This window comes from Ochotona curzoniae, unplaced genomic scaffold, assembly GCF_017591425.1.
Source record: "Ochotona curzoniae isolate NIBS_2020 unplaced genomic scaffold, NIBS_Ocur_1.0 scaffold_2683, whole genome shotgun sequence".
Lineage (NCBI taxonomy): Eukaryota > Metazoa > Chordata > Mammalia > Lagomorpha > Ochotonidae > Ochotona > Ochotona curzoniae.
Genome location: NW_024467100.1, coordinates 6920562 through 6946696, shown reverse-complemented (window position 1 = coordinate 6946696; position 26135 = coordinate 6920562). Strand labels below are relative to the sequence as shown.

The 26135-nt window shown below is 44.0% G+C and overlaps 1 protein-coding gene across 6 annotated transcripts in view; it reads right to left on the bottom strand.

Moving 5' to 3' along the window:
• The window catches only part of DCAF8 (DDB1 and CUL4 associated factor 8), a 41142-nt gene that overhangs the window by 13915 nt on the left and 1092 nt on the right, over positions 1-26135 (bottom strand). For 4 of the 6 annotated variants that reach the window (XM_041003314.1, XM_041003318.1, XM_041003316.1 and 1 more), the window contains exons 2-5: positions 11199-11273; positions 8585-9243; positions 7608-7748; positions 6611-6705 (exon numbers count right to left, since the gene is read on the bottom strand). In XM_041003314.1, coding sequence (XP_040859248.1) covers positions 6611-6705; positions 7608-7748; positions 8585-9243; positions 11199-11247 — 944 coding nt within the window. In that variant the 5' untranslated portion in view covers positions 11248-11273. Of the gene's footprint in view, positions 1-6610; positions 6706-7607; positions 7749-8584; positions 9244-11198; positions 11274-25950; positions 26036-26135 lie in introns of all 6 variants that reach the window. The other 2 variants (XM_041003313.1, XM_041003315.1) reach the window with 2 other exon arrangements.

Here is a 26135-nt window from a genome sequence, read left to right as displayed (position 1 = left end):
GAAGTTACCTTTTAATTCTAAGATTTTATTCATTGCTGACGCTACAGAAACAGAAAAATATAACCATGGCAATTATTTCCTCTGTAAAGAGACAATTTTAGTATTGTCTCTGCAAGTCAAAGGCGATCTAGCCCAGAACTGGCAAACAAGAAAGGATTTTGATTTTAGAATCTTTGTAGTGGGCTCGACGCGACCCAACGTGATAGCATGGTGGGTTAAATCCTTGCCTTACATACGCCAGGATCCAATGTGGGTACCTGTTCTTGTCCTGGCTGCTCCACTTCCCACCCAGCTCCCTATATGAGACCTGGGAAAGCAGTAAAGTATGGCCCAAGGTCTTGGGACCATGTACCCACATGAGACCCAGAGGAGCTCATGGCTCCTGGCTTTGGATCAGCTCAGTTTCACCTTTTGAGACCAGATGGAGAGCGAACCAGCAGACAGATCTTTCTGTCTCCCCTCCTCTCTGTATATCTGGCTATCCAACAAAATATATCTTTAAAAAAAAACACTGTAGTTTTCCATTAAGAAAATAGAGTACCGGGCCTGGCACGATGGCGCAGTGGTTAAGGTCCTCGCCTTGCACGCCCCAGGATCCCATATGGGCGCCGGTTCTAATCCCGGCAGGCCCCGCTTCCCATCCAGCTCCCTGCCTGTGGCCCAGGAAAGCAGTCGAGGATGGCCCAAAGCTTTGGGACCCTGCACCCACGTGGGAGACCCAGAAGAGGCCCCTGGCTTCGGATCAGCATAGCATTGGCCGGAAGATTTTCCTCTCTGTTTATCTGCCTTTCCAATAAAAATAAAATAAATCTTAAAAAAAAAAAATCCTAAAACTTAAAAAAAAAAAAAAGAAAATAGAGCACCAGACTGGACCAATCTATTGCTTAAAATAGCATGCATAGCAACCAGGGCTGTGGGCGGGCCTGATGAGCATTACTGGCGGTTGCTCTGACTGGGCTGCAGTTCTCATGGGTGCGCGTGAGGGCCAAGTGTGTGGTGGGCAGGGTTAGGCTGGGCTGCAGCATCCATTGGTTTGCATAAGAGATAGGGCTGGGGACAGAACTGACCAGGTAGCTAAAACCACCAGTGTGTGTGGGGGCACACACAGGAGTCAGGTTGTGGTCACCTCAGGTGAGGTGTCTTTGTGGACCCCCTGACTGGGTCACTGGACTTAGAACTCCAACCATGGTGAAAAATCACAGGATCTGTGATTTGACTGTGGAGTCCATGTGTCAGAATTGAGTCTACATGGTTGCTGTATGGTGGACACCATGCCCAGATGCTCATGCAGGACATGCCAACCAGTTCTTTAAGGCCTGCAGAGGACGTATAGTACCACAGGGGACAAAAAAATAGTACAGCTCTTCCGGTCAAGCTTTGACAGCGAGGATCTGGACAAACTGAGACTTTGAGGTGGACTATGTCAGCCAACGGACAACGGAAAGATTTCTTCAACCTTGGAGCAATGAAATCAACAGCATCTCAGAACTATCAGAACCACTTAAGCAGTACCCTCGGAACATGTTGCACACTGGCGACTCTGGGATGACATCAGGTGGCAGCCCCCATCCTCTCTTCACTTTCCCCAGATACAGGAAGGAGGAGCAAGACTGGAGACAGTTGTCTCATTTGCTTTCCCCTAATCCTCGACCTATCCCACTCAAGTCCACATGGGCAGGCATTCTTCTCAACTATAAATATCACCAAAAATCAAATGAATTTATTATTAGAAAGAAAGTAGAGTTACAGAGGTTACTGAAAAGGAATGTCATTTGGGGAAACTAAGCTCCCTACTTCCAAAACACACAAGCAGAAAACGTGCCAAAAGAGTAAGTTTGAGGAACGCTAGCTAAGAGGAAGCATCTCCAGGGCCAGTTTTGGACAGGAGAAAGGGAGTTAGGAGCTGCTGCTGCCCCATTTATAGGGCCAGCTTGTTTCCTAAACAATTTACATTTCAAGGTCCAACATTAAAGCACACCAAAGCAAAATTAAGAGACTAAAGGATATATTGGGAAGTACTGGCTCTACCGATACATAATTCTAACAAAGAGCTCAACCTTCTTTTTTTTTAAAAAAAAAAAAGACTTTTTTTTTCTTCATTTGGAAAGTAGAGTTGCAGAAAGAGATGGAGAGATAGCAACCCAGCTATCTCTCCATCTCTGCCTCACTGCCCCAATGGCTGGAGCAAGGAGGGACAGTCAGGAGCCAGGAGCTTCCGCTAGGTCTCTCATGGGAACAGGATCCCAAGCACTCGAGCTGTCGTCCACTGCTTCCCTGGGCCATTAGCAGTTGGCATCTGAAATAGTATATGGGCTGCTGGCACCACAGGTAAAGGCTTAACTGGCTATACCATGGCACTGGCCGCAGCTCAATCTTTCTATTTCTCAATTTATTTCCTTAAAACAAATTATTCTCTCTCACAATGGATAAATACAGAGTGCCTTGAACAGTTTGGGAAACATACAGAGGTGCTGGCCAATCATGTGAACAGGGGAAAAACGTTTGCACAGAGAAACATAGCCATGAAACCACACAAAATGAACTCACTGAATTTTGCACTGAAGTTAATGACAAATTACATCCCAGCAAAAAGGGAAAAATAATTATAGATTAGATAGACCAAAGGATTCCTTTGAAGATTATCACGAACTGGTTTCCATTGGCCAAGGAAACACCTTGCCCACAGTTCCAAATCAAACGCTTTTCTTAACACATTAGTCAATTTCACCAGTTTCCGAACATTCAGATGTCATATACACATAAAAGGAAAGTCCTGTTTTGCCAGTTTCACACAAAACCACTTTGTGCAAATAGCTTAACACAGATAATTTAGATTTTTCTGGCCAAGATCTTCCCATTCAGCCCTCTACCTCACTCCAGCTCATAAAAAAAAACTACTAGGGCTTGTGCTGTTGCATCGTGTGTAAAGCAGTACCTGCAGTGCTGGTATCCCATATGGGTGCTGGTTCATGTCCTGGCCACTCCACACTCCACTTCCTGGGAAAGAAGTGGGAAATGGCCCCAAGACCTTGAGTCCCTGTATCCATGTGGGAGACCTGCAGAAGAAGCTCCAGACAGGCCCAGTTCCAGGCACTGCATCCATTTGGGGAGTAAACCAGCAGATGGAGGATCTCTCTCTGGCTCTCCTTATCTCTGTAACTCTTTCAAATAAATAAATAAATATAAAAAATACAAATAAACAACAAAAAACATTACTTCTGGGCCAGCATTGTAGCATAATGGCAAAAACCACTGACTTATATGCCAGCAACCTATATGGATGCTGGTTTATGTTCCGGCTGCTCTACTTCCAACCTAGCTCCCTGCTAGGCCTGGAAAAATGAGCAAAATATACAGCTGAAGAGTTTGGGCCTCGGCCACCCATTGGAAAACCCAGAAGAGGTTCTTGGCTCCTCGATTTGGCCTGACCTGGCCCTGGCCTTTGCAGCTGCCTGGAGAGTGAATCAGTGCATGGAAGATCTGTCTCTCTCTCTTTTAATTAAACAAACAAATCTTACAACAAACAAACAAACAAAAAACTACATCTTTAACTGCTAAAGCAAAAACTTGTTACAGACTCACTCTTCTTCCTCAAATCTAGAAGTTGGGCTTCTTTTCATTCCATGTTCATCCATTTAGTTTCTATCCTACCTACATCAACTTGTATCTAGATCTACGACCAACTCTCAGCCAAACATTCTACCCCTACGATTCCATTCCAAACCCAATAACCTGCCAGTCACAGGCATCACCTGTTACCCAAACCAGACTCCCGCAGCTTGTGGCTGGCTGACGGCAGCTCCCTGAGCACCTGGCTCACAGACTAGCTCTCATTCTGCTTCACAACTCTCCAGCCCGGCAGATCAAGTTCACCGTCTTTTCTGGCATCCTTGTCTTTCCCTTTCCCTATGGAAACTTGCTAATATTTTATTACAATTCCCAAACCACAGGACCTCAGAGTTAGAAACAAAGAACATTAATCAGAAATTGATTTTTCTCTAAGCTGGCTAACTGCAGAGAGAGTACAGATGCTCCCTGACTTAAAACCCACAGTAAGTTGAAAACATTCTGTCAAAAATGCATTTAACCCCCTGACCACTGCAGCACAGCAACAGAGAACACTGCTGAGTGTCAGCTGTTCTTAATGACCGCGTGGCAGCCAGGGAGCTACAACTCGGTACTGCTGCCCAGTGTCAGGGGAGAATAACACACCATACATCACTGGCCGAGGAAAAGATCCAAACCAAAGTTTGAAATATGGCTCCTACTAAGTGAATATATATGGTTTTCACACCATTATAAATCTGAAAATCTTCCAGTTGAATCATTGTAAATAGGAGACCATCTTTACTGGAAGGCAGAGATCTTCTCACTTGGGTCTGTTTTCTTTCCAGTGTAAAGCTATTATCCTCCAACTTTTGTTCTCTTGATGATTATATAAATAACCAATATTTACCTTCCCCAAACTTAACACATTTTTAGCATGTTTAAGCTGCAGAATTTTTCCACTGTCTAGTTTTCTCTTTTCTAGACTTATCTTTCTAAAAACAAATCTAACAATAATTGTCTTTCATATTATATTTCAGAAATTAATTTACATTTTACTTGCATGTCATATAAACCTTAGTCAATAATGACCTACAAAATCTGTTATAATAACTTTTTAAGACTAATGAGAGGGCCCAGCGTGGTAGCCCAGAAGTTAAAGTTCTTGCCTTGCACACTCCCGGGATCCCATATAGGCACTGGTTCTAATCCTGGTAGCACCATTTCCCATCCAGCTCCCTGCTTGTGGCCTGGGAAAGCAGTAGAGGATGGCCCAAAGCCTTGGGACCCTGCACCCGTGTGGGAGACCTGGAAGAGGTTCCTGACTCCTGGTTTCAGATCAGCTCAGCTCTGGCCACTGGATCCACATAGGGAGTGAATCATCAGATGGAAGATCTTCTTCTCTCCGTCTCTCTTCTGTATATCTGACTTTGTAATAAAAATAAATAAATCTTTTAAAAAAATTATGCCACTTATGGTGAAAAATGAATGGTTCATAAATGTATACAAAAAGGGCTAGAAAAATGTTCAAAATTACCAGCAGTGATAATCAATAGCTGGAAAAATGGAAGCAGGGGAATTTGAGTATTTACAAAATCTTGTCCATGTACTTCACTCTTAGAATCCTCTAAGATACATTTGTCCTTATAATAAAAGCAAAAAAAAGAGGGGGAGGAAAGAAAGGGGCCCGGTGCGGTAGCCTCATGGTTAAAGTCCCTACCCTGCACATGCTGCGATCCCATAGGGGCACTGGTTTTAATCCCGACAGCTCCACTTCCCATCCAGCTCCCTGTTTGTGGCCTGGGAAAGCAGTCAAGTATGGCTCAAAGCCTTGGGACCCTGCACCTGCGTGGGAGACCTGAAGGAAGTTCCTGGCTCTGGACTTCAGATTGGCTCAGTTCTGACCATCATGGCCACTTGGGGAGCGGACCAGCAGATAGAAGATCTGCCTCTCTGTCTCTCCTCCTTCTCTGTAAATCTAACTTTCCAATAAAAATAGACAAATCTTAAAAAAAAAATAAAGGGTGTGGGGAAGAAAAATAATTTTAAAGAAGCTGTATCTTATTTCCAGCCATTGTGTTAGACTCTATATTGGGGCATCAAATATATATCAGTATACATCAATAATGCAGGGGAGGGCAACTGGCCCCACAGTTAGGACCCAAGACCCTGTATCAGAGCCTGGTTCAAGTTCCAAGACCTACACTTCTGATCCAGCTTCCTGCTAATGTAAACTTCACAAAGCAGTAGCGGCTGCCCCAGGTGCCGGGCTCCACATCAGCCACATGGAGACCCAGGACGGACTGCCGGCTCCTTCCTTAGCCTAGGCCAGCTGCAGCTGTGGAGGAGACATCGGGGAGTAAGCAACACATGCAAGTTTCCTTTCTCTCTTCCTCTCAAACAAATAAAAACCTACCAGAAGCAATAGAAATCGTTAAAGAGGGAGAGGAAAAAGGCCAGAGGAGGGTGAGTCCACGCCCAGAGTGAGGATGAAGAAACAGAGGCTATTGAAGTGACACAGGTCACAATTAGTGTCAGAGCTGAGACTTAACCTCCATCAGCCTGGATCCAACAAGACCGTAAGTTCTTCTTATGATCAAAAGGGATATAACCTACCCGTGAGTGTCAAATTCACTGATGTATGAGTTATAACTCTACGATAGCTACCCATATTTTTTTTTTCAAGATTTATCAACTTATCGCTTGCTTGTTTTTATTGGGAATTGAACTGAAAACTTACAGGACTGTTTCTCTAAGCTACCTGTAGGGTAATGTGCTTCTTGTGGGTAAACGGGATGGCACCGAAGTGAACAGAGAGCAGAAGATTGCCAAGTTACTAAAACCCACACTTCTCCAGATAACCGAACCTTGTTTGAGAAATGAAGGTAGACCGCACGGTGTTTTGCTGAGGAGACGACAGAGGAAGTAAAGAATTCCCATAAGTCTTCAACTGCCCTGTGTCACAGGCACAAGCATACTTTTCTGATGGAGCTGAGCATCACCAGGACACAGGAAATACTTTGGACCAACGTTCACAGTTCTGCGAAGGCAATCCTATACTTACGAAGCTGGCCGGTCTTGTCTCAGGTCAATGGTGAAAACTACAGCATCTTCACCTGCAGACAGGAACGTACAGGGAGAGTCCGGCTCCAGGGCCAACTAAAGGGAAAAAAATGGGAAAAGGTTGTTTCTGAAGGCTATAATTAGAGATAATCTGGCTCATTTCCTTTACCTCTAAGAAGGGCTGTGTCTAAAACGCCTCAACAAGAGAAATGTCTTTCTTGTTGAAAAATTCCAGGAAGGGAGGTTAAGCCAAAAGAACAGGTGATTTGTTGTTCCAACTAACTCACCAAGGGGTCCAAACAGAAATGCCAAAACAAAGTATGAGGTGTTAGTAATTCACTCCGACATAAAATCAACTGCATACTCTCCAGGTGTGGAGAGAAATGATGTCTGTCCCTTGCATTTTGATTCTATGAACTAGTGATTAGTGGGTTGGAGGCTAAGCTACGAAAGGATATGTGCGGCCCACCCTTGTGTCTGCTTAGGGTATTAAGGACAGCAGGGAAGAGCAAGCAGGATGCCTGCCCTCCGCCCAGGCTGTTCTCAGCTCCTCACTGGCTGCTACCCTGACAAACTGGCCTCTACTCCCAGTTCTAAACAGGCCTTCCAGAAATAGTGCTATTTACAAGCCGAAGAGCTGTGAGTAGGAAGGTTGGAGCTCTCACATATGAGGAACCAACTACCGCACATTGAAACTATTGCACTTTTCAAAAAAGAGAGTCAACTTAAGAGGTTTGAAAGACCCTCAAGGACCTCCAAACCAACCATGATTCAGCTTAACTGTGGGATATGATCAAATGGTATGTTCCAGGGATCTCTTGAAATATTTATCCAAGAAGTTTAGGATGGTTGCATTTGCTTCCTTAACTACAAACTGCAACTTCAAAGAGCTGAGAGTGGATGGTCACAACAAAGGGAAGACACTGGGCAGACAAGGCAGAGCTAGGCGAGATCCACGGGGACCTGGACTGCGCAGACGGCAGCAGGCGCTTGCTTACCTTGTGCGACGCTCCTTTGTGCTGGGCTACGCGCTTCGTATTCTTGCAGCACTGTGTGGCAGACAATTCTGCTACCCGCACCTGCCCATCTCGGGCACACATGGCGAGGGTGGAGTCACCACTGTTGGGCAGGAACTTGGCCTAGGGTGTTGATAATTAGAAAAGGAACACACAAAAGAACTTGAAGAAGTGAATTTGACAGAGAAAAATGTCATGATGATCTCAATTCACCCCCTTTTCTTGCATGACAGTTGGAAACTTAGCATTCCTACTCCTATATAGTTGGCCAAGCTCAATTTCGCCCAGGAATTAAAGGGAGAAAAAACTTCCTTTGATGTAAGCATTTCTGTTGTCTCTGGAAAATTAAACTGCTATATGATTAAGTGTTCATTGTTGAATTACAACTATACTTAATTAGGGAGAAAAATAGGAAATAAGAAGAAAAATCTACCTTGACTTAGAAAGCAAACATAAATATGCCATAAAGAAAAAAGAACTAGGGTGGAATGAGAGAGATAACTGGCTAATATCAATATGGCAGGTGGGACTGAGGAGAAAAATCTCCAAAGAATAATGACAATGCTAGCTAATACTTGTCACATGTTTATTAAGTACCAGCCACAGTGGTAAGTGCTGAGCTTCTGTTATTCCATTTTACAGATAAATAAACTGAGGACAAAGGTTAACCTACCTGCCTAAGCTCACACAGAAAGTAGAAGGGACATGTGTTGGTTAAAGAGCTTGTGCTTTCACTACTACGCTGCCTCCTGCCCAGTGAACTTAATCCCCCCTACCTAAAATGAGGATTCAAACAGCACTGATGTTCAGAAAAACAAAATGCCACTCTGAGTCTTTCAGTGCATGTAAACGACTGTGGAAGTCACAGCTGTCTAATTCCCACCGTGACTCACTGCCAGCAGCCAGATTCCTCTCACTCATGTCTGATTGTTAGGTGCTATTAGGCTGCCTTGCCTCACCTGGAAGACATTACTTTTGTGGCCGCTCTCAAAGTCCAGAACCGGCTGTCGCCGCACCCAATCCCATACCACCACCTTGAGGTCATCACTGCCACTGGCCAGCCAGGTGCCGCGTTGGTTAAAGTGCAGGGTATTTACACACCCGGTATGGCCCTCAAGCCCATGCTGCAGGCGGAAACGCTGCACAAAGACTCTTGCCCCACAGGCCTCATACACAAAGCGGGCACTTGAACCCAGCTCACGCTCCCGGAGGGCAGGAAGGGCTTGCCAGCGGGGTCGGGGCAGGGCTGTTGTCTCTGAGGACACCCAGTCCTCCAGGGCCCGCTCATCATCTGATGAGTCCTGATCACGGTTGGCCCGCTTGCGCTGTACACGGTGCCGAGGCTGCTCTTCTTCATCTTCCTCTTCCTCTGAGCGATCATGGGCTCGGTTCTCATCATTGATGGAGTAATGGCCAGTGTCCTCCATGCTGTCAGAGTCCTTGTCTTCACCTGAGCTCTCTGTGTCTGTACCTCGGCTTTCTGTGCTGGTGCGATTAGGGCCACCATCGTCCGCAGTCAAGCTCAAACTCAGATCTGAGGCCTCCACTTCAATGCCTGAGGATGTCTCCTTTCCCTCTTCAGTTCCTGACATCTCCTCTGGACTGCTGGACAGGCTTCCTGGATGGCGGTGAGATTGGCAGGGGGAAGAGAAAACAACACTGGTCAGAGGAGCTCACACTGTAGTCTAAGAAATTATATCCAAAAGACCATGAAACAAATTTTAAAGTGTATCTACTACAAATACTTATAATGATTACGTTCTGATGGGAAAATCTGGAAAGAAATGAAACTAAAAAGGTTAAAATAAAAGCCACACCCAAATAAAAGTACTTCAACAAAATATGAGAGTATATTGACATCCTCAAGAGTAGATGTCAGAAATCTCAGGGGGGGAATGAAACGGGACATGCAGGGAGCAAGCTTGATTCCGGGACTAGAAGCTGTACCTCTACTGCTCTACGTGACACAGCTTGTCTGCTTGTCAATCAAATGACCCCCCTCTCCATGCTGTACTGTCCCTCACCTGGAACTACAGTGTGGCTTCATGTGCCCACTCCCTTCCTGGGTTCACAAGAACTAGGAAGCGAGGAGGGGCACTTCTCCCTGTGGTCACACGATGAAAGAAACAGCTCTCTTGCACCTTTCCCTTCTTTGCCCACTCTGTCCCTGAATGTGTTTGTGATTTCCTCCTCTTTTAAATAAACCAGGGCAAAAAAAAGTACGTGGACATTCTCAAAGAATGAAGTACTGGCCTAGCATATGGAAGTCTGCCTGTTGCAACGACATCAGTCCCTGTTCTGCCAGACAGGCATCTACAACAGATGCCCGAACTGAATTAAACACAAAAACACAAAACCAGGCATCCCTACAGGAGTTAGCACAGCCATCTTCTTGGAGGAAAAAACTGATTTAAAGTCACTCCACCAGAGTTAGGTTAAGATGCCTGAGACCTATGCCAGATTATCTGGGTTCAATACGCAGCTCCAGCTCCAACCAACCAAGATCCTGGGAGGAATAGTGACAGTTTAAATCACTGCTTTGGAAGACCTGGATTGAGTTCCTGGCTCCCAGCACAGCAACACCAGCTGGTGCAGGCACTTAGGGAGTGAACTAACAGATGGAAGTTCTTCCTTGCTAAGTGCCTAAAATCCTCTAAGTCTTCTATGTGTCTAACATCTACTAAAAATGGGAGCTAAGGGGTGAGAACTGGGATTATATGAAAAGATCCTTACTCACCATTTGCTAGTAAATACATACTAACTCCCACCAGCTCAAAAACTAACAACAACAACAAACAAACAAAAAAACCCTTCTTGGGTGTTGGCGCCATGGCCATTAGGCTATCCCCCATACAGGCGCCAGTTCAGGTACTGGCTGCTCCATTTCTGATCTAGTTCCCAAACACTATATAAATGAATGGAAATGATTATTCCAATGAAACTTTCCAAAACAAATGACAGGCTAGATTTGGCTTGCAGTTTGTTGATTCCTGATCTAGCTAATGGCCGATCTCCAAATGAATATATTAAATCCCTCCAGAAATGTGCTTTTCAGTTAAATCCAGTAGAAAGGAAAGGAAGAGAAGGAACAGTAGACAGAAGAGAGGAAAACAGGAAGAGAACGACAGGGGGACTGGGCCCAATCCCAGGGAATGTAGCTTCTAACTTCATCTCTTATTTAGAATCTTTATAAAACTATATCAAAGAAAGGGATTTCTTGATGTAACTTGGGAACTTCATATTTCACAAAATTCCCACTTCCCAATGCCACTCTTATTTTTCTTTTATTAACAGCATTTCCAAGGTTCTGCCTACCCTTACAATCTTTCAGAATCCCAATCACTTAAGCACTCAGAAATACAGCCCTGTTATTAGTCTTCTCAAAACAATCAGATGAAATCTGAATGAACAAAATGCCAGATAGTCCAAGATGTTTCCTGTGTGGTTTCCTACACTCAGAACGACACAGGAAGGCTTCCTTCCCTCTATTAAAATCCAGCTTCCACTTTGTCTTGGTGCAGAAGCAGAACCTCAGTTGGTAGTAACAGCTTTGCTTTCATTTTGGCCTCTTACCATTAGCTAAGTCTGTTTTCCCATCCGTGCTGCTCCCTTTGCTGGACATCTTGAAAGACGTTTGCTTCAGCCAGCCTGAATTTGGGGAAAAGAAAGCAATTAACTTGAGAAAGACAAGAACTGGGATAAGAACAATGTAACAATGTCCAGGTTTTATCACTTTTACAAAAAAATTTTTTTTTCTTTATGCTTAATAAGGTTTCCCGGCTACCAAAAAACACATCAGATTTCTTTCCCCTGTGTCTCAGTTCCATCAAGGGTTACATATTGGGAAAGTCACTGCCATCCCTTGACCTTGATTCACTGAGCAGCTGGCAATTTTTTTTTTCAGATGGGGAAGAGGAAACTGAAATAAAATCTGAACCAGTATGCACAGATCAGTCATCAAGTACTGCCAAGCAAACAGCCTCAACTCAACACAAAAAGCTCACTTTCATTTTAAATAATAGTCACTTGCATCCATAAACGCTGTCTAGTATTTGTTTTCACAGCATGAAGAGGTGAGTCAGATTCTGAGTATCATTTTACTCAGAAGTGCACAGACTTACAAGAAATCAAGCTCCTGAGGTAAGAGCTTGGACTTGGTGTTCACTGAAACGCACAGCTTCTAACTTACAGGTACGAATACTAAGAATTAAAAAGCCGAACAAAAATCAGAACACAGGAGCATTCTACTCCAAGGAAAGAGTCTTAAAGTCATGGGGATGATGTTGGGGGTTCATTTTTCCCTTCTTCTTAGGACCAGCAGCCAGTTATCAAGTGCCAAGGTGAGGAAGGAAAGGGCAGGATTTCCAGCCCAATTTAAAATGACAAACAATATTTTGCCTAAATACACCAACTTTCACCAGACTAGTCTTTTAGTCAAAGCCCTAAGTAAGGAATTATAATATCTAGATCATTTCCTTTCATGCCACTATACCATATTCTCTTTTTTCAGGGCCTTCACTGTAACCGCCAGCAAATTCCAAAAATCCAATAAAGCATAGAATATTATTACTCAGACCCGATCTTGTTAAGCCCTTTCAGCGCCCTGGACAAAAGACACTGGTAAAAGACAAAGTAGGATTATGACCCCAGCCCTTGCACCCAGGCCTCTAGTCTCTCATCAACAGTCCTTTCATTCCCTAACAATTACCCCTAAAGCAGCCCTGTCTTTTGCCTTACTCCTTACAAAAATTAAAGCTGACTCAGAGAAAGTTATCTTCCTCTGCTGAGAGACGGCTGCTCAAATATTGCTCACAGTAGGTCAAGACAGGAGAGCAGAAATTCTGCAAGAGCAGATCTGAGGCTGAATCTGAAAAAAGGACCCCTGAAGAGTGCTGATGAAAAACACAGACATGTGAAGCCACATACAAACAGGGAGGAGCTATCACAGGGCAAGCAATTTTCTCTTCTTTTACTTAGTCTAGACGCATACACACATGTAAATATACGTAACAGCATTTCTCATGAAGCACTTGTTTCTGCTTTTCTAATAGTCCCTATTTATTTTTTTTAGTATCTTGGCAGTATCTTTTCCAACACTTAAAACCATAATCACTTAAAATTAATTGCAAAACTGTTATGAAGTGAGGGAAATGATCGCACTACTTTTGTTAAAATTAAACACCAGTGTTCATGTCCCAGCTGCCCCACTTCCCAGTCAAGCTCCCTGCCTGTGTGTGGGAAAGCAGAAGATGGTGGTTCAGGTCCTTGGGCCCCTGCACCCATGTGGGAGACCCAGAGGAATCTCCTGGCTCCTGTTTGGTTGTCCTGCAGTCATTGTGACCACCTGGAAAGTGAACCAGTACATGGAAGACTTTGTCTCTTCTTTGTAAAATCTGCCATTCAAATAAAAATAAATAAGTATTTAAAAAAAAAAAAGATTTAAAAAAAAGTTCAAGAGTTCAGCATTTTAGTGTAATGGGTTAAGCTATCATCTGTGACTCAGGCATCCTATATCAGAGACCCAATTTGAGTGCTAGCCACTCTACGTCTGATCAAGTTCCCTCATAATGTTCTTGGGAAAGCAGCAAAAGATGGCCCCCAAACACGGTCCTGGCCCTGCTGCCCCATCAGAGGCCTGAATGGAGCACCACGCTCCTGGCTTTGTCCTGGCCCATCACTGGCCATCACAATCCCCAGGGGGTGAACTGGTGCCTGGTAGACCTGTTTTTCTCTGTTACCTTTTTAAACAAATAAATCTGTAAAAAAGAAAAGAAAAAAAAAAAGAAAAGTTATAAGCATTGTAAATAGATCATTATATCATGGACAAGTAAGAGGAGGCGTTGTTTCCTCATCTCCAGAACCAAAAACTGTCCACCATACCATACTTCTATATCCATTACCAGAGAACCTTTCTCTCTCATTTTTATTTTTAAGATTTATTTGTTTTTATTACAAAGTGAGATATACTGAGAGGAGGAGAGACAGAGAGGAAGATCTTCCATCCAATGGCTCACTCCCCAAGCGGCCACAACGGCTAGAGCTGAGCCAAACCGAAGCCAGAAGCTTCTTCTGGGTCTCGATTGTTTTCCCAGGCCACAAGCAGGGAGCTGGATGAGAAGTGGAGCTGCTGGGATTAGAACTGGTGCCCAACTGGGATTCCGGCACGTTCAAGGCGAGGACCTCAACCACTATGCCATCACACCGGGCCCAGAGCACCTTCCTCAAAACGAACTGTCAGCCGCCAGAGGGGCCTGTGTAGCCTTTAGACTCACAACTGCTCTAGAAAATACATTTGCTTTCCAAGCCTGCACAACAGGCAGAATAAAAGCCTTAACTCCCACACAGCTTTGAGAAGTGGGAAAAATGAAAAAATAAAATTTAACTCAAAACCTGAGGCTGCAGAGTAGTTTTGGGGAAAATTGGCTGAAAGCTCTTCCAAGAAGTCATGTTCTTAAAGAAATGAGTTGACAGAATTTATGACCAAAATCATTAACAACAGTAAAATTTGAATGCTTTATGTTGACCTAGTTTAATCACTGAGTTGTTGGGCAAGTAACACTTTAGGAGCAACAGTTTAGCACAATCTTTTTTGTTTTTTAAAGATTTATTTATTTTTTATTGGAAAGGCAGATATACAGAGAGGAGGAGAGACAAAGGCAAAGGTCTTCCATTTGCTGGCTCACTCCCAGGTGGCCACAATGGCCGGAGCTGAGCTAATCTGAAACCAGGAACCAGGAACCAGAGTCCTGCAGGTCTCCAAATGGACGCAGGGTCCCAAGGCTTTGGGTCATCCTCTGCTTTCTCAGGCCACAAGCAGGGAGCTGGATGGGAAGTGGAACAGTCGGGATACGAACCGATGCCATATGGGATCTCAGTGCATGCAAGGTGAGAATTTAGTCACTAGACTATCATGCCAGGCCCTAGCACAACCATACATTCTAGTATGACAAGCCATTAGCAGGCTTTGTGTTCTAGATGACCTGATATTCTTTTCATTTTATTTTCTAATACAGAATGAGCATTCTTAACCCAAAAATCTAAACTCTGAAATTCTCTGAAATCTGCAACCTATTTACAAGCATGATGCTGAAAAAGCCTCAGGTTTCCGATTTTTTTTAAAGCTGAGAATGTTCAATTAGTAAAATCTATGCAAATATTCTGAAATCTGAAAATACTTTTGGTTAAGCGATACACAACCAAAGTAGAAATATGATAGAACTATATGAAAAGGGACTCTGGAACAATAGTCTCAAAACTCCGATTACAGTTTCTCTATTGGTGAAGGTGTTCAACATAAACCCCCCAAGTGTACACACACACAGGCAGCTCACAGCAAATATCAATTTTAAAAAAAGATAGTTCAGCATCATTTTTCTATACACCACTGGCTCATCTTGTGGATTCCTCTGAGTATATGCATTTCTACTATAGGAGACTTTTGTAGAAAGCCAAGAAACTGTGAAAACACATACAAGAAGTTTGAGAGTAAACTGTGGTTCTTACAGATTTCAGTCAAAATGTACAAACTTAAAGCCGATTCAACTCCAGGGCAGAAATTAAGACTAACCGCTTGCTACACACCGAACTGTTCCCTCTACAATGTTCTATGATGAAGGCACAGGTGCCAGCAGGACGATATTCAGAGAAAACTGGACTCAGCTGGAGTCATCAGCGCCCTAAAGATGCCAGAGGGCTCTTTCTGCCTTTCTACATACTTCCTGCAGCTGGTGAGGACAGACAACCCTCTCCCTACAAGCTGGGAATGACGACTTCATCAGAAACCACGCATGCTGGCATCCTGACCTCCACACTCCCCAGCCTTTAGGATCGTGAAAAGCAAGCTGCTGTGGAAGGCTTGTGGGAGGCCGAGCTGACGCAGGCAGCGGCCACTTCGGGGACATGCTCGGACTAGGCTCTAGGACCAGAGGACAGGAGCTACTCCAGCGCCGCCTCCTTCGCTACACAGTAAAACCTTACCTCACGCTTCCTGACCTAAGTGCCCCATGGCCTCGTCCTCTGCTGAGGAACTGCACAGAACGACATTTGAGATCCTGCTCTACTCAGTAACTCCTTCATTCTGTCATAGTCTTCGCAGAACGTCATCTCAACCTTTCAGCAAACCACAAATAAAAACAAATAAATGACACTGAAAGGAGACAGAGAAAGGGAAGGGCCTGCTATTTGCCAGCTTTAAACATGAGGACTTTATGCCAAGCAAACCACACTCAGCAGTGCTCCACTAAGTGCCGATTCTTTCAGAATGTAATCAGCTTTATAATAGCTTCTTTAAAAACATGTGACTACTGGGTCCACTGCAATGGCTCTACATCCTCCCCTTGCAAGCACCAGGATTCCTATGTGGGGGCTAGTTCACTTCCCATCCAGCTCCCTGCTTGTGGCCCGGGAAAACAGTAGAGGATGGCCCAAAACTTTGGGACCCTGCATCTACATGGGAGAGCCAGAAGAAATTTCTAGCTTCTGGCTTTATATGAGCTCAGCTTTGGCCAATGTGGCCATTAGGGAGTGAACCAGCAGATGGAAGATCTTTCCCTGTCTCTTCTCTCTGTAAACCTGCCTCTCCAATAAAAAAAAAAAAATTAATCTTCAAGTGTGAATATATGCATAACAATAATCTATTGAACTACAAATTTAAAAAGAACAAAATCGTAGTGTTAAGTCTGAGGTTAGGGACCATCCATACATGAGCCAAGGCCAAAGCAGCTCCTTCAATGCATTACATCACCAAAAATCTGGCTGTTTCAACCGCCAGATAAAATCCAGTTCAGATCAAGCCATGCTCATACGCCTGCAGAGCTGCTGGGCTCCAAGTGAGCCCAATGACTGCAAGAGTGAGATTGGGTCACCAGGGCTCCCTATATCCTAACAGTAACCAGCCCCATCAAACTGAGTTAAAGAGTAAACTACTCGACGGGGCAGAGATGGGGCGGAGGGGGTAAGGAACTCAAAGTATCATTTTAATTCGATTAATAATTTCTAGCAATCTAGATTTCTTTCCATAGTAAGAATAAAGCCCTAAATCTTTCTTTTTAATTTTTTTACTGTTTTTTTTTTAAATAATTTAGTTGGTGCTGGGGTCTCCCCTCCACCACCACCACCAAAAGTCCTAAACCTTTAACCAACCACATACTAAAAGTGGAACAGAAGAGTTAGTACACTGATCAAGAGCAATTTGCAAGAAGTAACTACCACCTTTTCTTTAAAAACCACTGGGGATGGGCCTGGCACAGTAGCCTAGCAGCTAAAGTTCTTGCCTTGATTGTGCTGGGATCTCATATGGGCACTGGTTCTAATCCCAGCAGCCCCACTTCCCATCCAGCTCCCTGCCCGTGGCCTGGGAAAGTAGTCAAGGACAGCCCAAAAACTTGGGACCCTGCACCTGCGTGTGGCAGACCTGGAAGAAGCTCTTGGCTTCGGATTAGCTCAGCACCGGCCGTTTGAGCACCTGGGGAGTGCATCAGCAGACAGACGGTCTTCCTCTCTTATCTTTCCTCCTTTATATATCTGATTTTCCAATTAAAATAAATCATAAATCTTTTAAAATTTTTTCATAGCTAAATATTAACCACTTAAAACCATACTCAGTATTACTAATAATGAAGGAAATGTAATTTAAAATCACAATGAGAATACATCAAGCATCTGTTAGAACAGTTAATGTTTTAGAAATAATAGAAACTATTTTATCAAGTAATAACAAGAAATGGAGTAACTAGAGCTTTCAACTCTGTTAACAGAAAAGCAAAATGGTATGATAAATTTGGAAAATGGTATTAAGTTAACCATAACTTAGCATACAATCCAGGAAGCCCAAGAAAAACACAATTACAAGCCCACAGAAATTAAAAAACCTCTGGATGTATACCAGATCCAGGGCTCTTGGCTTCGGACTGGTTCAGCTCCAGCTGTTGCGGTCACTTGGGGAGCGCATCAGCGCATAGAAGATGTTTCTCTCTGTTTCTCCTTCTCTCTGTATATCTGACTTTCCAGTAAAAAAAAAAAAAAATCTCAAACTAGATTAACTGATTTTATTGTTGCAAATTACACCTCAATGAATGCAAAATGGGAGAAAAGTGTTGAAGGGGAAAAACAATCAATACAAACTGTTAAGATAAATAATACCTCAACTAGAAACACTAAATGAATCCACAACTCAGAACAGAAGCTGGGAGGAGGGAGGAGATTTGGGGAGGGAGATAAGCGAGATCCCAGAGCCTGTGGAACTGTATCATTAAATAATAATTTTTAAAAAATGGAGAAGAAAAAAAAATCACATAGCAAACATAAAAAAGGTAAAAGACTTTCAAAATAGTTACAGCAATTGTACCATTTAATTTGCATGTTTCTATTTTTTAAATGTCTGAAGTTCATTTGAAGCCCTCTGCCGTTTGAGAAGACTGGTGTGGTAACTGCCTTAGCTGAGCCCAGGGAAAACGTCAACAGCCAAACACCAGTGCTGGTTCCGCCCTCTCGGCTCCCCCGACTGACACCTCAGCCCATGCCTCCTGCTGCTGCTCAAGTGCCTGAGCCTCCTACAGAAAACACCCACGCTTCAATGAGACAAGGTCTTAGAATTTACTCGGGTGCTGAACAGTGGTGTTAGGAAAGCATTTGAACGATTAGCTAGCTCTCTGAGAGCCACACAGGCCCCAGTGCCGTCAGGAGAACCAAACTTCACCCAGGCAGCTCTCCGTGCAAAGTACAAGGCGGCTTGTCTAGGTCTCCCAGTCTAACTGGTATCAACTGACTCTACCCACCTCCAATTTTTGCTTTCCACCTGAAATTACCTTTTTTTAAAAAAGGTTTATTTATTTACTTAAAAGTTAAAGTGAGACAGAGAATGGCAGAGACACCTTCCACCCTCTGGTTTCCTCCCCAGATGACTTGAAGGGCTGGGGCTGGGACAGGCCAAGGCCAGGAGCCAAGCATTCTCTGCAGCGGGGGCAGGAGCCCAGGGTCTCGGACCATCCTCTGCTGCCGTCCCACCGCATTAGCAGAGGCCTGGCTTGGAAGCGGAGCAGCCGAGACCTAAACTGGTGCCCGTGTCAGCATTCTGGGAAGCAGCCCAACTCATTAAGCCACACAACAGAGGTCTGAAATGATTCACTGTAAATTCTTTTTTCTACTTCACAAAACACACTTCTTGAGGCCTACTTTCCGGACTCCTGCTGCCACACACCGCTTACAGTTTTTATTCCTCATATAAAGAACCTCATCAGGTATCAACTTTCAAAGGATGGTCCTAAAAAGGTTGAAACATAACAATTCATGTGCTTACGGGGAGCAGATCTTGAGTTCTAGGCTACTTTCTGTTACGCATCTGGAGAAATTGTACACAAGACACTGTGTCTTCTGGCTGGCTGAATGGAAGAGTAGAAAGACATTCTAGATGTTTCTGCTCCAGGAAAAATAATGTCTTCCGTGCAGATTTGATAGCACCAGACAATACCACAGTGGAGAGGCCGCAGAGCATGCATTTTTATCTCAATTATAGGCCTCTGGCACCACCTAGTGGCCTAGTTGTTCATAAGCATGCTGGTTAATAACCAGGCAACACAGGAGCTACAAATAAAAGTCACAATCCCTTTTGTAGACAATTAGTCAATTAGGAAAATGAATATATAACTTTGATACAAATAGCAATATCACGCACACAAAAATAAACAATGTGCTACAGTTCAATGGAGAAAAAACATATATAGTTTCAAGGAAAAGCATCCCTGGAAAATGAGTTTCCAAGACAAACTATGCAGAAGCATAGGATTTCGAAGAGTGAAGAAAGGTATTGATCCTACAGGTCCAGAAGGAGAAAGCCATGGAAGTGAAAATGATGATGTGTTCGAAAAAATATGAGCAGGTTGGTTTGGCAAAGTGGTAACTATGGTTGACAAGCACTACAGTAGACTGCTAGGGAGATTGAGTGCACACGTACCTGTCGGCCAGGCCTCGGCAGATTACTTTGTGAGATGATAATAGGGACTGAAGAGGGACAGGAAAGGAAGAAGTTTAGAAGTAACTTAAGGGACCCCAGTGTAGTGGTCAACCGGCTAATCCTCTGCCTACAAGCTCAAGCACCCATACGGGTGCCAGTTCCTGTGACACTTACGCCTCTGGGCTACTGCACGCTTTTTTAAGATTTATTTTATTTTTATTGCAACGTCAGATATACAGAGAGGAGGAGAGACAGAAAGGAAGATCTTTTGTCTGCTGATGAAATCCCCAAGCGAGCACAACAGCTGGTGCTATGTCAATCTGAAGCCAGGAACCAGGAGCTTCCAGGTCTCCCACGTGGGTTTGGCATCCCAAGGCTTTGGGCCATCCTCGACTGCTTTCCCAGGCCACAAGCAGGGAGCTGGATGGGAAGTGGGGCTGCCAGCGCATTCAAGGCAAGAACTTTAGCCGCTAGGCCACCACGCTGGGCCCATGAGACCCTTTATATCTTACACAGTTTTTGCATGAAATATTTAATGCCATTTACTTCACCTCTTGAAATTGCAAAACCCTGTTTTTAAAGATAGGCTACGGTACAAGAAAGAGAGCTGGGATCAAAATCCAGGCTCTTGAGTTCCACCCTACCATCTACTTTTGTGTTGTTTCTTCTTTTGTAAAATGAAGAAACCAACTGTCTCTTAAGTTTTTCTCCCATTTAAAGATACAGAATATATTCTCAATGCAAGAGTGCAAATCAATCACTACAATAATGGGAAGGAAGGTGAAAAAGTTTCTTACTTTTGGCAACCAAACTATGCTAAAAAAGTTTCACTCCTTCTTTGGATTAATAACTGCACTCTGAGCCTAGCGCAATGGCTCAATGGCTAAATCTTTGCCTTGCAAATGCCGGAATCACATATGGGCGCTAGTTCTTAGGTCAGCTGCTCCACTTCGCACCCAGCTCCCTGCTTGTGACCTGGGAAAGCAGTCGAGGACGGCCCAAAGCCTTGGGACCCTGTACCCGCATGGGAGACCCAGAAGAGGCTTCTGGCTCCTGGCTTCGGATTGGCTCAGCTCTGGCCGTTGCGGCTGTTGGAGAAGTGAACCATTTGATGGAAGAGCTTCCTCTCTGTCTCCTCCTCTCTGGATATCTGTCTTTCCAATAAGAATAAAAAACAAATTTTAAGAAAAGGAATCAAGTTATAACTCAATCCACACTAATTATTAAAGACTTTCCAAAACTGTTATCTGAAAATATCTGAATTACTAAGCAAGAACAGGTAGCCTATTTTTCTGATCAATTTTAACAATGATGATGCTTCTTGAGCACATTCAGGAAAAGGTAGTCATTATTACTATAAAGCTGATCCCAAACTCACTGGCTCGTGGCTGTGGAATGAAGCATTAGTAGCACCTAATTCAAGGGAGACACGTGTGTACCAAAATCCCAGGAAGTGCCTACAGCCATGTATAGCACCAACTATTTCTTTTCATACATACGTTTAATTTATAAATCAGGCAGAGTAATAAAAATTATGACAATTAAAAATTATGACAACATATTGTATTAAAACTTCATGTGTTAATGCTCTTTCTCAAAATCACTCACTACAATGTAGGTGTTAGCCGACTTTGCACAGGATTTTCCCCCCTTAATAAGAACTCCATGGGTTCTCTTTAGCATATTCAAACATTCAGCAACACCACTCCTGTTAATTAAAGCAAGGATTAACCGAACACAGCACTGCCATTACCACAAGTCCATTTGATGACTGTGCCAGTTACCAAGTGACCAACAGGCAGGTGGCATGTGCAGTGCACATATGCTGGGCCAAAGGATGATCTCCAAGTACGTTGGCGCAGGAGCGAGCTCAGCACAAGCCTCACTGCTATGCACAACCTAAGACCCAGGAGGGCCGATGTTCCGCAGGCAGACACCTGTGCCTCCCAGCAACTCAGGCATTCAGTTTCTGCCTCTGCTTCCCGCCTTGAGCTTCCGGCTAACGCAGATTCCCAGCAGGATGTGTGACGGCCTAAGTAAGCAATGGGAGGCCTGGACTGGAAGGAGTTCCCAGCACCCAGCTTTGGCCCTTTCGAAGGTGAACCAGTAGATGAAAGCTAGCTCTCAAATAAATAAATGTAACAGTAAATAAGCAAAATGCATGAAGTATTTTATTTCTGGAATTTTCGATTTAATATTTTTAGACCACAGCTGACCACGAGTACTTCACACTGAAAAGCAAAACCACAGAAGAGAAGCCAACACATAGTCACCACTTCTCTGCTTTTCGTCAATTTAATCAATTCACTTGCCAGAGTTCCAAACAGGTGAGGGTCAGCAGCAGATTATATTCAGTGTTAATCTTCTTTTTAAAAAAAGCTAATCCAATCTCAGAGACAAAAACTAATAGCAATGCTATTAAGTCAAAAGCTCTGTTTGGAAATTCTGCTTCTCTTGAACACTGTCAACATTTCCTACACATTTTTAGAGTAACTTTTCTACAGTAGCAAGTATTCAACAATAAATCTACCTACAGCAAGCAGAATTTGAACAGCCTCTTCATGCTTTTAAAAGTCTGAAACACCTGATGGAATACAGGACCTATTGTGAAACCCGTCCACAATAGAATGCCTTCTGTTAGGGTCTGCTTACTCCTCACACATCAAGATTGTTTTCAACTGGCAACATAAAGGTTGGTTTTTTTCTTTTTAAGATTTATTTATTTTTATTGCAAACTCAGATACACAGAGAGGAGGAGAGACAGAGAGGAAGATCTTCCACTGGATGATTCACTCCCCAAGTGACTGTAACAGCCAGAGCTGAGCCAATCCAAAGCCAGGAGCCAGGTGCCTCCTCTGGATCTCCCACGCAGGTGCATGGTCCCAAGGCTTTGGGGTCATCCTCCACTGCTTTCCCAGGCCACAAGCAGGGAGCTGGATGGGAAGTGGGCCTGCTGGGATTAAAACTGGCACCCACATGGGATCCCAACACATGCAAGGCAAGGACTTTAGCTGCTAGGACACTGGGCAGGGTCGAAGGATTTTTTTTAATTCAGTAACAAACCTCTGCTTGGTTGGTCCTAGTCAACACTATGGGATATGGAAGGCACTGAACCTGAGTCTTATATTTGATAATTATATTATAAAATGTTATGCCAGATTGGAGGCGATACAAAGATGTCATCAGTATACTTAGCTTCCCAGTCCTGCCATCCTAGAAAATACTTCCACATACAATTCTTAGGTACTGAAAACTACTACAGAATTCTACCACAGAATTTAGGGCAGTGGCTAAAGTTCTCACCCTGAACAATCCCATAGGACGCCGGTTCTAACCCTGGCTGTTCCACTTGCTTTTCAGCCCCCTGCTTGTGGCATGGGAAAGCAGTGGAGGATGGCCCAAAGTCTTGAGACCCTGCAACCAAGTGGGAGACCCAAAAGAAGCTCCAGGTTCCTGGCTCCTGGCTTTGGATTGGTTTAGCTTCAGCCGATGTGAACATTTGGGTAGTGAACCAGTGGATGGAAGATTTTTTTCTCTGTATCTCCTCTCTGTAAATCCAATTTCCAATAAAAAATAAATCTTTAAAGAAAAAGTGAAAGAAAATTCAACAAAGTTTAAATTTCTTTATCTGTACTGTCACACTGTTTAGATAAGACTAAGTGTAGAAATGGAAAACAAAACAAACTTCTAGCTTCCTAACTGCCTACTCCTGATTCACTTTGGAAATAAAGAGGCCAGTACTGTGGAATAACAGGTTAATATGGGAAGCAGTGCATGTCACAGCTGCAGAAGACTGGCCAAGTGCTCAGGCCTCACCACCTACATGGGAGATTTGGAAGCTCCTGGCTACAGCCTGGCCCAGCCCTGCCAGGGCAGCCACCCGGAGGAGTGAATCAGCATATGGGAAGATCTTTCTCCCTCTGTAACTGTCAAATAAATGTTTACCACAGTCTCTTGGTGAGGCTCACTATGGAGACAGGCATCTTGGAAGACAGGACCCTGTACCCGCCTGAGAGACCCGGAGGAGGCTCCTGGCTTTGGATTGGCTCAGCTTTGGCTGTTGCGGCCGCTTGGGAAGTAATTCATCAGAGGGTAGATCTTCCTCTCTGTCTCTCCTCTCTATGTCTGCCTTTCCAATAAAAATAAATCTTAAAAGACAACCCCTGATGAGTGCTTATAAAGTACCAATTAGGAGTAGTGCTGTGGCACCGTATGTTAAGCCTCTGTTTGAGGCAAAGAGGATCTCTTATGGATACTGGTTCAAGTCCCAGCTACTCTACTGCTGATCCACCTCCTTGCTATTGTGCCTGGGAAAGAAGTGAAAGATAGCCCAGTCTTCGGGCCCCAAAACCCACATGAAGCTCCAGGCTCCTGGCTTTGGACTGGCCCAGACCCAGCTGTTGCAACCATTTAATAGGGAATGAACCAGTCAGAAACTGGAAAAATCCTCTAACTCTCCTCTGTTGTAACTCTTTCAAATAAGTAAATCCTACCAAAAAAAGAAAAAAAAAAATCAATCAAACAAACAAACAAAAACACACATTAAAGCTGACCAATGAAAAATGAAGTTGAGAAACTAGCCAGGAAAATGTGTCCTAAATCAAAACGCAAAGACGTGTAAGCCAATGTACAACTCTAACTTCTATGAAGTGCAAGGAGAACGGCAGGTGTGCTTTACATGGCTGCAAGCACGTGGCATCATCTAAGAGCTTTACAGGAGTTCCCTGATGCAAGGAAAGGGTTATTATCCCACCCTTACAGGTGTGGAGAGGCTTTAGCTATGGTTTGTGACACTTGTAGCCCATATCGACCTACAGGTTTGAATCCCAGTTGACTCTGCTTTGGATCCAAATCTCTACTAACACACGAGGGAAGGCAGTGGAAGGCAGCCTCAGCACCTGGCCCCACCCCCACGGGAACCAGGAGGAAGCTTCTGGCGTTAGCTTCAGCCAGGCCCCGCTCAAACCCCAGATTGTAACCAACTAGCAGATGAAGTGAACCAGCAGGTGGAAGATCTCTCTCATTCTTTTCTGTCTCTTCTTCTCTGTCACTCTGCCTTTCAAATAAACAAATCAACATAACCTTTTAAAAAGTTATGGGAATTAAGAATCAGAAAAGTGTAACTTGTGCAAGATCACATGGCTAATAAGTCTTAGTAGTTATTTAAACTGAGTCCATCTCTAAAAATTTTAAAAATTGCATTTTTATTTACTGATATCTATACAACATCGCTAATAATTTTAGTCCATAATTAGCAATTTTGAGTGTGAATACCATTACAATTAACTCTCACCAGTGTCACTGTCAGCTAGTTCTACTATAAATCAAAGACATTAACAAGCAGTAAATGTTACTCTTCTGTGCATACCACCATTCTCTGCTACCAGTAATCAAAACAGACTTCAAACACACACACACACACCACCCCACCCCTACTTAGGGACAGACACTGTTAGGAAAGTTAAGCTCCTACCTGGGACCCCCATAACCCACTTCACAGTGCCTGGTTCCAAGCCTGACTCTTTGTTTTGGATGAGTTAATGAAGCTGACAGGCAGCAGCTGAGACCCTAAGTGCTTCTGCCAGGAGACCCAGGTGAAGTTACAGGTGCCTGGCTTTGGCCTGGCCCAGCCCTGGCTGTGGCACACATTTGGGAAGTGAACCAGCAGCACATGAAAGATTGAGCTTGCTGTTATTTTGTCTTATAAATAAATACCTTCTATTAAAAAAAAAAGTTAGAAATAAAAAGTGAAAATTAAAAAAAAATCACACCTAACAAACATGTTCTGGCCTCAGCCGTCCCGCTGAACGCACAGCACACTCTGCGACCCGTCAAGTCCTCAGCCCAGGCACAGCAAGGGCTCCCTCACCGCTGCCCCCAGGCTTTGCCACTACCTCCCGAAAAGCTGAGATTCTAGGCTGGATGGGCTGCAGACAGCAACCAGGGGCAGCATCGCTCAGCACTCCTCAGCTCTGCATGATGAGTGGCTCAATGCTCTCCTCTAAATGGTAAGGGCCGAAAACCCAAAGCCCTGAAAAGGAAGGGACCCGCGTTACGGGGAGGCTGAGGTTTGCTCAGGCAAACTAACTCTCGGGGTTTAACAACATAAGCATCATGAGCCACACGAAGGCCATGCGTGGGGACTTGCCCGGACGTCCAGGTCTAACTCAAGTCATTTGAAGATATACAGCAATAATTCAGAAAAGAAAAGTCAAGATGCCCACAGCCAACCAAACTTATAAAAAGTCATTTCAGCAGCACCGGAACCCAGTCAACAACACTCAGCCTCTTTGGCAACTGCAGAAGCAGTTTTATGACTTCGGTGGTCAGCACTTAAGCCTGGGGGCTGGGGTGTCTTCTCCGACTCCCACTCACCTTTCCTCCTCTACCACTGCAGTGAGGCCGGGCTGAGCTGAGAAAACAGGTCTGGAGACTCACTGAAGGACCGAGAACAGTTAAGCTTACACGGAAAAGGTGTCTCTCGTACTACACATCATCAACAGACTTACAAACGCATTTCAGTATTTTTTTTTTTTCCTAGACCGCCTAAGGAACTATCT